The sequence below is a fragment of the Anthonomus grandis genome, chromosome 6 (assembly GCF_022605725.1).
Source record: "Anthonomus grandis grandis chromosome 6, icAntGran1.3, whole genome shotgun sequence".
Lineage (NCBI taxonomy): Eukaryota > Metazoa > Arthropoda > Insecta > Coleoptera > Curculionidae > Anthonomus > Anthonomus grandis.
The window spans coordinates 35,086,944-35,104,004 of NC_065551.1; the positions used below are offsets into that span (position 1 = coordinate 35,086,944).

The following is a 17,061-nucleotide window of genomic DNA, read 5'->3' on the forward strand; positions in this document are numbered from 1 at the left end:
CTTTATTCCGGATTTTTATTTATTACATTTTTTATCTTCAATGTTTAGTTTCTCAAGTCAGATTTTTAATAAATTTAATTTTTTTTCTGGATTTTTAGTCCTTCTCTGGAATCTCGGAATCTTATCAAATTGATCTTTTTATCCTCATTTTTTGATTTTTCAAGTCACAATTTTAATAAATTAAATTATTTGTTTACCGAGCCGGATTTTTTTTTCAATAAATAGCATATTCCAGATTTTTAGTCCTTGGAGACGATTTTTTAGTAAATTTCTTGTTCTTTTACCTTTTTTCTATTGTTTTATCGCCATTCTTAATCATTTTTTTTATCAGTTTTATATGTCAAATTTTTAATTAATAAATGTTAATCCCAGATTTTTGGAGGTAAATTTTAAATAAATTTTATTTATTTTATCAATTTGTCGTTCTTCGATCCGGATTCCTATTAAATTGATTTTTTTTCTTAATTTTTTTGGTTCTCAAATCACATTTTCAACAAATTCAATTTTTGATCCTTCGAGTCGGATTTCTATATATTTAAATTTAGATCCTTGATTTTTAGTCTTTTGAGATGATTTTTTATTAAATGTAATTTTTTTCATCGATTTATGGTCCTTGTAGGCAAATTTTTACTTAATTTAATTTTGGAGACGATTTTTTGGTAAATTTCATGTTTTTTGCCATTAATGTGTGTTAATTGAGTATATTGACTCGACGTTTCAGACTCTATCAAGTTTCTGTTAAGAATTAAGTTAAGCATTTAATTTCGAAGTGTTTTCCACATTTACAATAATCCGCATATTACCAACATTTGCAGTATACACCCTAGAATTATTGCCTAAAGTTCGAAATTTCGATTTCTTTGCATTTAACCTTAATTTTTTATTGTCACAGAACCAGGAGAATAAATTGGTTCTTCGAGTTCAAAGGAATTTTTACAAAATCTAATTTATGGTCCTTCGAGCCGGATTATTATTAAATTAAATTTTTTGACCTGGACTAAATTAGATGTTTAATCCTTAATCCAAGTAAAATTTTTGTTTTAAATTTTTGATCTATGATAGCAAATTTTTCTTTAATTTAATTTTTGGTTCTTTGAGTTGGATTTTTTAAAATAATATAATATAGAATATTTTCCTTTTGAGTCAAATTTTTAATAAATTTTATTTTTGTCGTGAATTTTTGGTTCTTTGAACCGGACTTTTTTTTAAATGGATTTTTTTTACCTCATTCTTTCGTTTTTCAAGTCACAATTTTAATAAATTTAAGTTTTTATTTATCCAGTCGGATTTTTTTTTATAAATGTATATTCCAGCCCTTGTAGGTGATTTTTTAGTAAATTCCTTGTTTTTTTGCCATTTTTCTGTTGTTTTATCGGAATTTTTAAATTTTCAATAAATGGGTTTATTGTTTTTTTATGTCACATTTTTAATTAATAATTGTTGGTTTTTCGAACTGATTTTTTTTAGTTAAATTTAAATCCCAGATTTTTGGAGGCAAGTTTTAAAAAAATTTTATTTTTTTTATCTATTTGTGGTTCTTCGATCCGGATTCCTATTAAATTAAGTTTTTTTCTTAATTTTTTTGGTTCTCAAATCACATTTTTAACAAATACAATTTTTGATCCTTCAAGTCGGATTTGTATAAAATTAAATTTAGATCCTTGGTTTTTAGTCTTTTGAGACGATTTTTTAATAAATTTAACTTTTTTTGTCGATTTTTGGTCCTTGTAGGCAAATTTTCAATTAATTTAATTTTTGGCGTAAATTTTTGGTGTTTTATTCCGTATTTTAAGTTTCTTCTTCAATTTTTAATTTCTCAAGTCAGATCTTAATAAATTTAATTTTTGTCGTGAATTTTTTGTTCTTCGAACCGGACTTTTATTAAATTGATTTTTTTACCTCATTCTTTCGTGTTTCAAGTCACAATTCTAATTTTTTTTTCATCAAGCCGGATTTTTTTTAAAAATAAATGTATATTCCAGACTCTTAGTCCTTGGAGGCGATTTTCAGTAAATTTCATGTTTTTTTGCCACTTCTCTTTTCTTTTTTGTTTTATTGGGATTCTTAATAAATTAATTTTTTTGGTTTTTTTATGTTACATTTTTAATTATTAATTGTTGGTCCTTCGAACAGATTTTTTTTTTAGTTAAATTTATATCCCGGATTTGTGGTCCTTGGGGACAAATTTTAAATAAATTTATTTTCTTTATCAATTTGTGGTTCTTCGATCCGGATTCTCATGAAATTAATTTTTTGTCTTAATTTTTTGGTTCTAAAATCACATTTTCATTAAATTCAATTTTTGGTCCTTTGGTCGGTTTTTTTTAATAAATGTATATTCCAGACTTTTAGTCCTTTGAGGCAATTTTTTAGTAAATTTAATATTTTTTTGCCACTTTTCTATTGTTTTATCGGGATTCTTAATAAATTAATTTTTTTGGTTTCTTATGTCACATTTTTAATTAATAATTGTTGGTCCTTCGAACAGATTTTTTTTTTTAATTAAATTAATATCCCAGATTTTTGGTCCATGTGGGCAAATTTTAAATAAGTTTAATTTTATTCGTTATTTGTGATTCTTCGATCCGGATTCTTATTAAATTGATTTTTTTTTATAATTTTTTGGTTTTTCAAGTCACACTTTTATTAAATTTAATTTTTGGTTCTTTGATCCGGATTTTTCTGAAATTAAATTTTTTTTCCTAATTTTTTGGTTCTTAAATCACATTTTTAACCAGTTTAATTTTTGGTCCTTCGACTCGGATTTTGCTCCTTTGAGATGATTTTTTATTAAATCTAATTTTTTTCATCGATTTTTGGTCCTTGTAGGCAAATTTTTAATTAATTTAATTTTTGGCGTCAATTTTTGGTCTTTTATGTCGTATTTTTATTTGATTAAATTTCTCCTTTAATTTTTAATTTCTCAAGTCAAATTTTAATAAATTTAATTTTTTATTTATCGAGTCGCATTTTTTTTTAATAAATGTATAATCCAAAATTAAATTTTTTTTGTTAATTTGTGGTTCTACGATCCGAATTCCTAATTAATTGATTTTTTTTTCTAATTTTTTGGTTTTTTAAGTCACATTTTTAATAAATTTAATTTTTGATCCCTTAATCCGGATTTTTGTAAAATTATTATTTTTTTCCTCTTTTCTTGGTTCTTAAATCACATTTTCAACAAATTCAATTTTTGGTCCTTCGAGTCGGATTTGTATAAAATTAAATTTAGATCCTTGATTTTTGGTCCTTTGAGACGATTTTTTTTCGTCGATTTTTGGGTTTTGTAGCCAAATTTTTAATTTAATTTTTGGCTTCAATTTTTGGTCCTTCATTCCGGATTTTTATTTGATTAAATTTTTTCTTCAATTTCTAGCATTTTTTAAATAAATTTCAAGTTTTTTGCCCCTTTTTAATTGTTCGATCCGGATTCTTATTATATTGACTTTTTTTTCTCATATTATGGTTTTTTGTGTTACATTTTTTATTAATTTAAATGTTGGTTCTTCGATCTGGATTCCTATGAAATTGATGTTTTTCTATTTTTTTGATTTTTCAACTCACATTTTTAATAAATTTAATTTTTGGTCCTTTGATCCAGATTTTTATGAATTTTTTTTTCCTCAATTTGTGGTTTTGCCGGCTAGTTTAAAAAAATCCAGAATCCTGGCAAATATAAAAAAACACACAAATTGACGCAAAAAGACTGTAAATCAATAAAAGAAATCTATGAAAATAAATCCATGAAACTTTATATGCCTGAAACGCCTAAAATTCTTGAAAGATACAGATAAGTTATGGCAATATTATCAGGGAAAGCATGGGAAATAATTTAAGCATGAACATGCCTGGAAAATACATCAAATTCCTGGAATAAAACGAAAAATTATTCTCAATGACTGGTAGACATAAAAAATTACTTCAAAAGCTTGGCAAAGATAAACAATTATGTTCTGGATAACATGAAAATTAACCCGAAAACCTTAGAATAAAATAGATACACGAAACATATCCAGTACTTAAAAGACATACAAAATGACTCCCAAAAGCCTGGACAATATGAAAAAATTTAAATTAATTACATCCAGGGAAAATCTGGTCAATAGCTCGAAATACTCCATAAATTTACTTGATATTTTTATAAAGTTAAAAAATTAAACAAAAGGCCTAAAACTAAAAATTACTTCATTTGCGTAATGGATTAAAAAAAAAGGCTAAAAATCCAGGGAAAATATGAAAAAAATTATGGAAAACATGGGAAATAATTCGAGTCCGAAAACCTCAAATTCTTTACAATATTGCCTCAAAATCCAGGCAAATATAAGAAAATTAGATTAAATTGACATAAAAGTTAATCAAATGCGACAAATAATAAAGTCCTTTAAAATACTTGGTCCTTTTAAAAAATACTATTTTTAATTAAATTGATCTTTTTATTATAATTTTATATATTTTTTAATTCTAGTCATATAATTTTAAAAAAAAATGCTTCTTGTGTTTAATTAAATTATGCTAATTTTTATTTAAAGTGCATGTTTTAAGGATGCTTTTTTCTTTAATTATCTCAAAAGAATTATTGGTTATCATAAGTATTTGAGTAGATTTTGCACTTTAATTATCGGGATTTTAATCGAAAAAGTTAATTTTTCGAAATAATTTTGTTTTATCTTGTTCATTTAAATTATGAATTTTTATATACTTTTTAATTTCTTTTAATTATAAAATGACAAATCTAATCATTATATTATAATAATTTAATAATAATGGCCTTCATAGTTAATTAAATTATGCATTTTACTTTGATTTTTAATGATTTTAACTCAAAGAAAGGCATTTTTTGACAAAAAATATTCATCGAGTTAATTTAAATTATATATTTTAGGACTCTTAATAATAAGGTAAAAAATCACTACAAAAGTCTGGACATAATGTCCAGGTACTTAAATAACTTGATCTTATTATTTTATATCTAAAAATTTGATTAAAACAATAATTTTATTAATTTAATAACAATGATCATCATATCCAGTTAAATTATGCATTGCATTATAATTTTTTTATTAATACAGGTATTAATAAAAAAAATTATCGTGTTCATTTAAATTATGCAATTATTTCTTATTTTTGAATTTTTGATCTCAAGTAATTTTTTTAGAGTTAAAATTATCATTTTTAAAATATTTAAATTATGCAAGCTTTTTTTTATTTAGGTCTCTTTCTAGTTCAACTGTTGGAAAGAGTTGAAAATATTATACTAATTCCAGGAAGTCAATCGAGCCTTCTAAATTAGCCAGAAAACAAATAAATTTCTATATCCCTGCATCTCTTTCTGCTTCAAGTGCCTGGAAAAAATAAAAAATGTCTATCAATTCCAGGCAATAGATGGAGTCATTCTTCTATCCCTCTCCGATATTTGCAAGAAAAAAAGACAAAAGTCTTGGTTTGGCTTCTCACTTTCTTTCACTCTGTTCAACTGCCTGGAAGAAATTTAATTATTAACCCATTCCAGGCAGTTCGTAAACTCTATATATTTTTTTTCTGGAACATGCAAGTTCTGCTTACTCAAATTTAATATGTAAATTGAATACTGCATTAACACTACAATTTTAAAACCATATCTATCATTTAAGTATGTGGATAGAAGAGCAATTTTCTTAAATTCCTGGAGGAATATAAGAAAAATTTACTAAATTTTTTTGAAAAATTACATTAATAATCTAGGCAGAAAATGAGCTTTTTTTACCTTTCCAAGTAGAATTAAACATTAAAAAAAATTGATTGAAAGTAGCTTCCTTAGTATGTAGCGTAGATGGAGTTCGCAGGTTTAGGACCAAGAAATCAAAAACTTCCTTTTTTGTAAAGGGCTGTCATTAAGAAACAGTTTTTTTTTTTAAAGCACATAACGTAACTGAACGACAACGTTGTACGACTGTATAACAACGTTTTTATATAATGTGAAAAATTCATTTGAGTTTGTCACGTCAAATATCAACATAAAAATACCCTATAACCATTTAATAATGTCTCTAGATGTCACTTCTTGGTTTACAAATATACACAAAAAACACTAGCAGTAACAAAAGTATTTTTTAAGTTTTCTCAAAAAACACACAAATTTTTTTTTTACTTATTTTATAAAAATATTTACTATTCATAAACTGTTAGGCCGATTTTACTCCAGTTTCCACTGGTGAATTAAGAACACTTTAGGGAATAATCAGAAAAATACACAAAAACACTAGCAGGAACAAAAGTATTTTTTAAGTGTTCTCAAAGAATACACTAATTTTTTTTTTTTACTTATTTTATAAAAAATATTTACTATTCCTAAACTGTTAGGCCGATTTTACTCCAGTTTCCACTGGAGAATTAAAAACACTTTAGGGAATAATCAGAAAAATACACAAAAACACTAGCAGTAACAAAAGTATTTTTTAAGTGTTCTCAAAGAATACACTAATTTTTTTTTTTTACTTATTTTATAAAAAATATTTACTATTCATAAACTGTTAGGCCGATTTTACTCCAATTTCCACTGGAGAATTAAAAACACTTTAGGGAATAATCAGAAAAATACACAAAAACACTAGCAGTAACAAAAGTATTTTTTAAGTGTTCTCAAAGAACACACTAATTTTTTTTTTACTTATTTTATAAAAATATTTACTATTCATAAACTGTTACGCCGATTTTACTCCAGTTTCCACTGGTTAATTAAGAATACTTTAGGGAATAATCAGAAAAATACATAAAAACACTAGCAGTAACAAAAGTATTTTTTAAGTGTTCTCAAAGAACACACTAATTTTTTTTTTATGTCAGTTCTTTGTTTACAAATATTCCCAAAGATTTAGTTTTAAATAGTGGTAGTTAGTGTTTATACAAGGATTCCAAAGAAATATTTTATTGAAATTGTTGCATTTTTGTTCAATAGTAGTTACTTTAGCAATGGGTAACCCAGGGATAAAATTGATGAACTTTATACAGTTTTCATGACAAAATTAAATTCATTAAAGAGCTAGAAGGAGATAATAAAATCACTTCTTTGGATACCTTGGTGATTAGAAATGATGGTGCTTCAATAAAAAATTGGTATAGAAAACCCACATTATCAGGGAGTTTATTAAATCACTTGTCCGCCCATGCTATTACACATAAAATGGCAACAATTAAAAACTTATTATTCAATTCAGGTCTTTCAACTTAAGTAGCTCTAAATTCCATGATGAAAATTTAAAAATGATAATAGGTTCATCAAAAGAAAATAACTATCCTGTGTCACTTGCTAATAGAATAATCAATTAATTTAACGTAAAAAATAGGAATGTTCAATACACCAGAGACCACAAAGAAGTTTGTAAATATTTTACATTTCTCTGTGTATCTAGAAGGAGTTCAAACCCATTTAAAAAATAAATTATTGGCTTTTTACAACTTAAAACCTACTCAGTATATTTTTTCTAAATTAAAAAGTATTGTACCAAAGGATCTTTGCTCGATGCTAAAATTTTTATTTTTTATAGTATAAAAAAACAATTAATGTCTATAATTTTGATGTTTTAAAGTGAATATTCAGTTACGTGCTTAAGCCTTGAAAAAGAGGTAAATAACGTCACTTTTCAAAAAAAAGAATTTTTTTAATTTCTGGGTCCTAAACCTGCGAACTCCATCTACGATAAAGAAAAACGTCTTCAATTGCCCTGTACGAAAAAAAAAATATCATCTGACAATTTCTAGAACCGAAACATTCAAAATCAGACCCCACGTCGAGCACCAGACCGATGTTCAGTCCGGGTCCAACGAGACCCCCATTCAGAATTCCAGAGTTCAAGTGGTCCTACATCCACCAGAGGCTCCTCTCGGACGTCCTCTTCTCCCTGGAGACGGACATCCAGGTGTGGAGGAGCCACTCGACCAAATCCGTTCTAGATTTCGTCAATAGCAGCGATAACGCCATCTTTGTCGTCAATACCGTTCATCTCATTTCGCAGCTGGTCGACAATTTGATTATCGCTTGCGGAGGGTTGTTACCCCTTTTAGCCTCTGCTACCTCACCGAATGTACGTAGTAGGGACTTAGAGGAAATTGAGGAGAAATAAGAGATCGATTGTTATTGTTTTTTTTTATAGAATGAATTAGATGTGATCGAACCCACACAAGGGATGCCTATAGAGGTGGCCGTCAGTTTCTTGCAGCGACTGGTCAACATGGCAGACGTGTTAATTTTCGCTAGTTCTCTTAATTTTGGCGAGTTGGAGGCGGAGAAGAACATGTCCAGCGGTGGGATATTGAGGCAGTGCCTCAGACTGGTACGTATTTTTAAATTGAAAGAACTCGTCCATTATCTCAAAGAGACCTACGTAAGTAGAGAAATAATAAAAACCTCGGGTCTCAAAATATATTTATTTTTTTTATTTATTAATTATTGTATGTACAGTTTTTGTCGCTTTTTTTTTTTACTCGAGCATGATTCACCAATTATCCGTTTAAATTATGAAGAAAAACAATTTTTTTTGTCGTTTTCCTTAATGTCTGTGATCGTTGTGTGGCTTATCAGGTGTGCACGTGTGCTGTACGCAATTGCCTGGAGTGTAAAGAGAGGAGCAGACCGCACCAACACGCTATTGCACCCACCACGCTAAGCGCCAATCACAAGGCGGCCCACCTGCAGTCGTTTATTAGAGGAGTGCAGACCTCCTCACCTAAGGTATGTGGAATTTCATCAAGTGATTTATGAAAAAAAAAAATTTATTGTGATTTAAAAAAAAATCATCGTGCGCTTTTGCAGTTTTTAGTGGAGGTTGACGCCTTTTTTATAGAATCGTTTCATTCAGAAGTTTTTAAGTTAAAGTGTAATTTGTCAGGTGTAGTCAAAATAAGCCCGACCCTGATCACTGAAGTTAGCCGCTTGACAGTTAAACCATGCGTTAAATGTCATTTGTCAACGTCAACAGTAATTTAAACAGTACCGTAGTAAGGTGACTATTTTAATTATTAAATAAATATAATTCTGTTAACCAGAATTAGGCAAGTTGACTCGCTTTAATCATGCGAGTTTTGGCATTTTCCAACGGACATATATGAACCAATTTAATAAATTGTCGTTGTATAATAAGTTATGCGTAGTGTTTATGGTCCTGTTTATGTTCCAAATGACGAGACAGTTTTACCACTAACCAAAACTCTTTATTTTATTCTCGACACGTGTTTCGCTAACGATGTTAACATCTTCGGGACAAAGCTAAGCTAAAATTAGTTACAAGTGGCCTTATATACTAAAGATGTTGAGGCTAAATTAAATTTAAGCACGAACTAATGTATACAATTGACTGTGAGGGATTGGACCTTTATTCCTATTAAGAATGTATTTTTTTATTTTGCATATATTTTTCGATTGTTGTTTAATAATTTCAGTAATTTTAAGTTGCCTGTTCCCACAAAGTGCTCAGTATTTAATGTGACATTAATTGATCTTTTTGTTTGCCCTATGTACTTCTTATTACAATTATTCTCATAGATCCCGGACTTTTCTTTATTTGGTCTTCATTTTATCTTTTGGGTTTCCAAAAATATTCCATCCTTATCCTACAACTTATTACAGTTATACTTTAAGTGACATTACCCAAAAAACCGACATTAAATTCCATAACACCGAAAATAAGTACGTCGGTTAAGTAACGCTCTTGTATACTTCCGGAAAACTCGTCGACCGAAAGTTTAGCCCAGTTAAGCCCAGAAGGGCCCTCCGGAATGCCATTGTGGTTTAATTGAATGAACGCAACTAAGTGGTCTCTGTTGTAAAATTATATGAAATTCCCTCTAGGGATTAGGCGGGTATAAGTTTAAATTAGTACGGGAATTAAACGGGCATTTTTTCTTTTTTAAAACAGAACATGGCTGACAACTTAGCGAACCAGTCCAGCCCTGTAAAAGACCCCGAGAAACTGCTACAAGACATGGACGTGAACAGACTGAGGGCTGTCATTTACAGAGACGTGGTAAGGAGTCATTTTTATGTCAAATTCAATTAATAAAACACCGTATTTATTTAGGAGGAGACCAAACAAGCTCAGTTCCTATCTTTGGCCATAGTCTATTTCATATCGGTCCTAATGGTTTCCAAGTATCGGGACATTTTAGAGCCTCCCGTATCGGTTAGAGCTCCTAGTCCGGTACCTGTGAGGAGCAACGGGACTTCCCACCACTCTGGAAGCCCTCAAGGTTAGATGGTGCCATAATTAAACTTAAATTATTAAAAAAAAATACTTCACAAAAAAAAAATTGATAAAGGACATAGTAGACTGTCACTTCACCACTCACCACCACACGCTTTATTAGAAGAATATTAAGGATTTTTTTTGTTTATTGGGGAGGGGGTGTATTGATTGATTGTAAGGAGGGTTTAGTAGAATGCCTTTAGATGGCGCTGGTTCGTATTGATTTTTTAGTAAGGGCAGGGAGGGAATCAATAATTTCTTGATTATAGTATGATAGGAATGTATGGGTTAAGGTGGCGCCATATGTACTGGATTGATCGATAAATAAATATATAGTCCAGGAGCTTAGAAGGTTATAAGTTCCTAACACTTTTGATAGGGGGCGTAATTGCAAGCAGAAAGTCCTAAGGTATAATGAAAAAGTGCAATAAAACACTAGATGCGGCATAAGAATTTTTAATGTTAGAAGACACTAGTTTTTTTTTTGACTTGTTTTCACTGAAATAGGATATTTCATAAGAATATTCACTGCTCATGAACTGTCAGGCCGCTTTTACTCTAGTTTCCACTAATAGATAAGAAACATCTTAAAGTATTACAAAAAAAAAACACTAGAATGCTAGTGATAACAGAAGTATTTTTTAAGTGTCACCAAAGAAAACACTAATTTTTTTTAAACTTATTTTATAAAAATGTTCACTGTTCATCAACTGCTTGGCCGATTTTACCCTGATTTCCACTGATAGATAAGGAACATCTTGGAGTTAAATTAAAAAGTAAATAGTAGGTAAATAATAGTGGTAAATGGAGACCAACTTGGGGTGTACTTACAAAAATACACTAAGATACTAGCAATAGCAAAAATATTTTTTCGAGTGTTCCCAAAGAGGATAATAAATTTTCTTTACTTATAAAAATATTCACTGTTTGTAAAACAGTTGGCCGATTTTACCCCGGTTTCCACTGATTGATAAAAAACACTTTGAGAAATAATGCAAAAAGTTCACAAAAACACTAACGGTAACAAAAGGATTTTTTAAGTGTCCTCAAAGAAGATCCTAATTTTTTTTATTTTCGAAAAATAGGCACTATTCATGAACTGTTAGGCCGATTTTACTCCAGTTTCCACTGGTAAATTTAAAACACTTTAGGGAATAACCAAAAAAATACACAAAAACACTAGCAGTAACAAAAGTATTTTTTAAGTGTTCTCAAAGAACACACTAATTTTTTTTTTACTTGTTTTATAAAAATATTTACTATTCATAAACTGTTAGGCCGATTTTACTCCAGTTTCCACTAGTGAATTAAGAACACTTTAGGGAATAATCGGAAAAATACACAAAAACACTAGCAGTAACAAAAGTATTTTTTAAGTGTTCTCAAAGAACACACTAATTTTTTTTTACTTATTTTATAAAAATATTTACTATTCATAAACTGTTAGGCCGATTTTACTCCAGTTTCCACTAGTGAATTAAGAACACTTTAGGGAATAATCAGAAAAATACACAAATTCACTAGTGGTAACAAAAGTATTTTTTAAGTGTTCTCAAAGAACACACTAATTTTTTTTTTACTTATTTTATAAAAATATTTACTATTCATAAACTGTTAGGCCGATTTTACTCCAGTTTCCACTGGTGAATTAAAAACACTTTAGGGAATAATCAGAAAAATACACAAATTCACTAGTGGTAACAAAAGTATTTTTTAAGTGTTCTCAAAGAACACACTAATTTTTTCTTTTACTTATTTTATAAAAATATTTACTATTCATAAACTGTTAGGCCGATTTTACTCCAGTTTCCACTATTGAATTAAGAACACTTTAGGGAATAATCAGAAAAATACACAAAAACACTAGCAGTAACAAAAGTATTTTTTAAGTGTTCTCAAAGAACACACTAATTTTTTTTTTTACCTATTTTATAAAAATATTTACTACTCATAAACTGTTAGGCCGATTTTACTCCAGTTTCCACCAGTAAATTAAGAACACTTTAGGGAATAATCAGAAAAATACACAAAAACACTAGCAGTAACAAAAGTATTTTTTAAGTGTTCTCAAAGAACACACACATTTTTTTTTACTTATTTTATAAAAATATTTACTATTCATAAACTGTTAGGCCGATTTTACTCCAGTTTCCACTAGTGAATTAAGAATACTTTAAGGAATAATCAGAAAACTACACAAAAACACTAGCAGTAACAAAAGTATTTTTTAAGTGTTCTCAAAAAACACACAAATTTTTTTTTTACTTATTTGATAAAAATATTTACTATTCATAATCTGTTAGGCCGATTTTACTCCAGTTTCCACCAGTGAATTAAGAACACTTTAGGGAATAATCGGAAAAATACACAAAAACACTAGCAGTAACAAAAGTATTTTTTAAGTGTTCTCAAAGAACACACTAATTTTTTTTTTTACTTATTTTATAAAAATATTTACTATTCATAAACTGTTAGGCCGATTTTACTCCAGTTTCCACTAGTGAATTAAGAATACTTTAAGGAATAATCAGAAAAATACACAAAAACACTAGCAGTAACAAAAGTATTTTTTAAGTGTTCTCAAAGAACACACTAATTTTTTTTTTTACTTATTTTATAAAAATATTTACTATTCATAAACTGTTAGGCCGATTTTACTCCAGTTTCCACTGGTGAATTAAAACACTTTAGGGAATAATCAGAAAAATACACAAAAACACTAGCAGTAACAAAAGTATTTTTTAAGTGTTCTCAAAGAACACACTAATTTTTTTTTTTACTTATTTTATAAAAATATTTACTATTCATAAACTGTTAGGCCGATTTTACTCCAGTTTCCACTGGTGAATTAAGAACACTTTAGAAAATAATCAGAAAAATACACAAAAACACTAGCAGTAACAAAAGTATTTTTTAAGTGTTCTCAAAGAACACACTAATTTTTTTTTTACTTATTTTATAAAAATATTTACTATTCATAAACTGTTAGGCCGATTTTACTCCAGTTTCCACTGGTGAATTAAGAACACATTAGGGAATAATCAGAAGAGTACACAAAAACACTAGCAGTAACAAAAGTATTTTTTAAGTGTTCTCAAAGAACACACTAATTTTTTTTTTTACTTATTTTATAAAAATATTTACTATTCATAAACTGTTAGGCCGATTTTACTCCAGTTTCCACTAGTAAATTAAGAACACTTTAGGGAATAATCAGAAAAATACACAAAAACACTAGCAGTAACAAAAGTATTTTTTAAGTGTTCTCAAAGAACACACTAATTTTGTTTTTAATTATTTTATAAAAATATTTACTATTCATAAACTGTTAGGCCGATTTTACTCCAGTTTCCACTGGAGAATTAAAAACACTTTAGGAAATAATCAGAAAAATACACAAAAACACTAGCAGTATCAAAAGTATTTTTTAAGTGTCCTCAAAGAAAACACGATTTTTTTTACTGATTTTATAAAAAAAATTTAATGCTCACTACCTAGTTGGCCTAATTTACTTTAATCTCCACTAATTAATAGGAAACATCTTATGGTATAATAAAAAAATACACTGAAACACTAACGTCAGCAGAAGTATCCCCAAGAAGAACATTAATTTTTTTTGACTCATTTTATAAAGTGAGACACTGTTTGTCAACGATTATGCCGATGTTACTTTAGTTTTTATTAGTGAATAGGATATACCTCAAGGTATAATAAAGAAGTATACTAAGACACTATACCCTAATTATTATTTTTTGCTCTATCATCAAAAAAGTTGTAAGAAATCTGTATTTTTCCTTAAACATCAACCATTGCAATTACGCCTCCTTAGCGGCAGAGTTAGGTACCTAAAAATAATTTCCATTAATTTCTTTTATTAGCCGATTTTTTTTCTTAATAGTTACTATAATAGTTCTGCCATTAATCAAGCACATGTTTATAATATGGTTCCCTAAAACTCATATTAGTACAGTCAACCTAGTGAATTTCTCAAAAATAGTACGATCACGTTTGACAAAAGACTATTTTTTCCGAAATCGGACTTTTTTTCTAAGCTAGATTGACTGTACTATATTTCCATTAAAAAAAAAAACACATTTTCGTATATTTTTCAACGATTTACACTAAAAAAATAACACGCACACGAACAGAGTAGCTAACAAACCGTTTTTCTTTTTTCTTCTTTAAAAAAAAAACCGACCGGCGTAAGCAGAAGGGAGCGCTCGTCCCCTTTTTCCCCAATGGTCCCATCACGTTTATCCCCAATTTTTACCGGGATCCCATCCCAACGCGGTGTCGCACACCAACTACCTACGGCACCGTCACCACTCCCACCCCAAACACAACCATTTTAACCTGAATAATAACCATCACTCCCACTACCATAACCATAAAATCGACCACCATCGATACCACCATCGCAATTCTTTGGGTACCAGAACAGGTAATTACGATGTGGTTTATTCAGTTATTTTTCATCTTTTTTTTTTTTAATTGAAGACGTCCATTTTCGAAGTGGAGTGAATGGATGATAGGGAAGGTGTTTTCTTCAAGGGAGTCTTTTTTCACACTCTAATGCTCGGGTAATTACATTCGTCAGTAATATATAGAGAGTAAAAGTCTAAATATTGAGGATAATTTAACACTAACACAGATTTACTAAATCACACATACATACATAGGAAAGAACTACAATTAAAATTGAGGTTGTAAAAATTCATCAATAGAGTAAAAACAGTTTTTTAAATAAAACTCATTAAACAATTAAACAATTTAAATCAGATAAACAATTTAAAACATCGCATCACTCTTAAACCCCAATTGAACGGAAAACAGCCTTCTTTTAAGAAAACATCTTTCTTTATTCCATCTTTTATTTAAATTATTTTTTGTCTTTTTTTTTAATGTTATTTTGCCTGCACGCCTTTCACTTGTAGTATAGTGCAATTTAAATTTTCTTTTGCTATGTAGATGATGTTTTAATAGCATCATAGAACGTTCGGGGAATGTACCATAAATGTTTCTTTAATATAGAAAGGGATTCCTAAGGATGGATTTGAGGGTAAAAACATGATTCTGATTTGAGGATAATGCCCCTTGTATGGGCCAGAAAATCACGAAGAGTCTAATGATTAACATTAAACTACACATGACTTCCAAAAACTGCAATAAACAATTTTCTTTTGGCTGGATTTATTTGAATCTTTTACTGTGTATACAGAAGGGATTCAGGCAACTGCCAAAGTAAAAATCAGGCAAATCCAGCCACTAGAAGCTGAGTTATGAACCAGAGAATCATAAAGAGTCTAAAGTATAACAGTAAATTACACAAGACTTTTAAAAACTGCAATAAAAATTTATCTTTATGCTGGATTTATTTGAATCTTCTACTGTGTATACAGAAGGGATTCAGGCAACTGCCAAAGTAAAAATCAGGCAAATCCAGTCACTAGAAGCTGAGTTATAAACCAGAGGATCATAAAGAGTCTAAAGTATAACAGTAAATTACACATGACTTTTAAAAACTGCAATAAAAATTTATCTTTATGCTGGATTTATTTGAATCTTCTACTGTGTATACAGAAGGGATTCAGGCAACTGCCAAAGTAAAAATCAGGCAAATCCAGGCACTAGAAGCTGAGTTATAAACCAGAGAAACATGAGGGGTCTAAAGTATAACAGTAAATTACACACGACTTTTAAAAACTGCAATAAAAATTTATCTTTGGGCTGGATTTATTTCAATCTTCTACTGTGTGTACAGAAGGGATTCAGGCAACTGCTAAAGTAAAAATCAGGCAAATCCATCCACTAGAAGCTGAGTTATAAACCAGAGAAACATAAAAGGTCCAAAGTATAACAGTAAATTACACATCACTTTTAAAAACTGCAATAAAAATGTTTCTTTGGGCTGGATTTATTTGAATCTTCTACTGTGTGTACAGAAGAAATTCAGGCAACGTTTAACGTAAAAATCAAGCAAATCCAGCCACTAAAACCTAAGTTATAAATCAGAGAAGCATAAGGGGTCTAAAGTATGACAGTAAATTACACATGACTTTTAAAAACTGCAATAAAAATTTATCTTTGGGCTGGATTTATTTCAATCTTCTACTGTGTGTACAGAAGGGATTCAGGCAACTGCTAAAATAAAAATCAGGCAAATCCAGGCACCAGAAATTGAGTTATGAACCAGAGAAGCACAAGGGGTCTAAAGTATAACAGTAAAATACACACGACTTTTAAAAACTGCAATAAAAATTTTTCTTTGAGCTGGATTTATTTAAATCTTCTACTGTGTGTATAGAAGGGATTCAGGCAACTGCTAAAGTAAAAATCAGGCAAATTAAGCCACTAGAAGCTGAGTTATAAACAGAGAACCATAAAGGGTCTAAAGTATAACAGTAAAATACACACGACTTTTAAAACCTGGAATAAAAATGTTTCTTTGGGCTGGATTTATTTGAATCTTCTACTGTGTGTACAGAAGGGATTCAGGCAACTGCCAAAGTAAAAATCAGGCAAATCAAGCCACTAGAAGCTGAGTTATAAACAGAGAACCATAAAGGGTCTAAAGTATAACAGTAAAATACACATGACTTTTAAAAACTGCAATAAAAATTTATCTTTGAGCTGGATTTATTTAAATCTTCTACTGTGTGTATAGAAGGGATTCAGGCAACTGCTAAAGTAAAAATCAGGCAAATCAAGCCACTAGAAGCTGAGTTATAAACAGAGAACCATAAAGGGTCTAAAGTATAACAGTAAAATACACATGACTTTTAAAAACTGCAATAAAAATTTATCTTTGAGCTGGATTTATTTAAATCTTCTACTGTGTGTATAG

At 29.1% G+C, this 17,061-nt stretch overlaps 1 protein-coding gene across 6 annotated transcripts in view; it reads left to right on the forward strand.

Moving 5' to 3' along the window:
- LOC126737822 (neurobeachin) overlaps positions 1–17,061 on the forward strand; it is a 529,789-nt gene that overhangs the window by 240,939 nt on the left and 271,789 nt on the right. For 4 of the 6 annotated variants that reach the window (XM_050442884.1, XM_050442885.1, XM_050442880.1 and 1 more), the window contains exons 18-23: positions 7,738–8,060; positions 8,130–8,309; positions 8,558–8,707; positions 9,891–9,998; positions 10,053–10,221; positions 14,428–14,658. In XM_050442884.1, the coding sequence (XP_050298841.1) occupies positions 7,738–8,060; positions 8,130–8,309; positions 8,558–8,707; positions 9,891–9,998; positions 10,053–10,221; positions 14,428–14,658 (1,161 nt within the window). The remainder of the gene's footprint in view (positions 1–7,737; positions 8,061–8,129; positions 8,310–8,557; positions 8,708–9,890; positions 9,999–10,052; positions 10,222–14,427; positions 14,659–17,061) is intronic. The other 2 variants (XM_050442882.1, XM_050442883.1) reach the window with 1 other exon arrangement.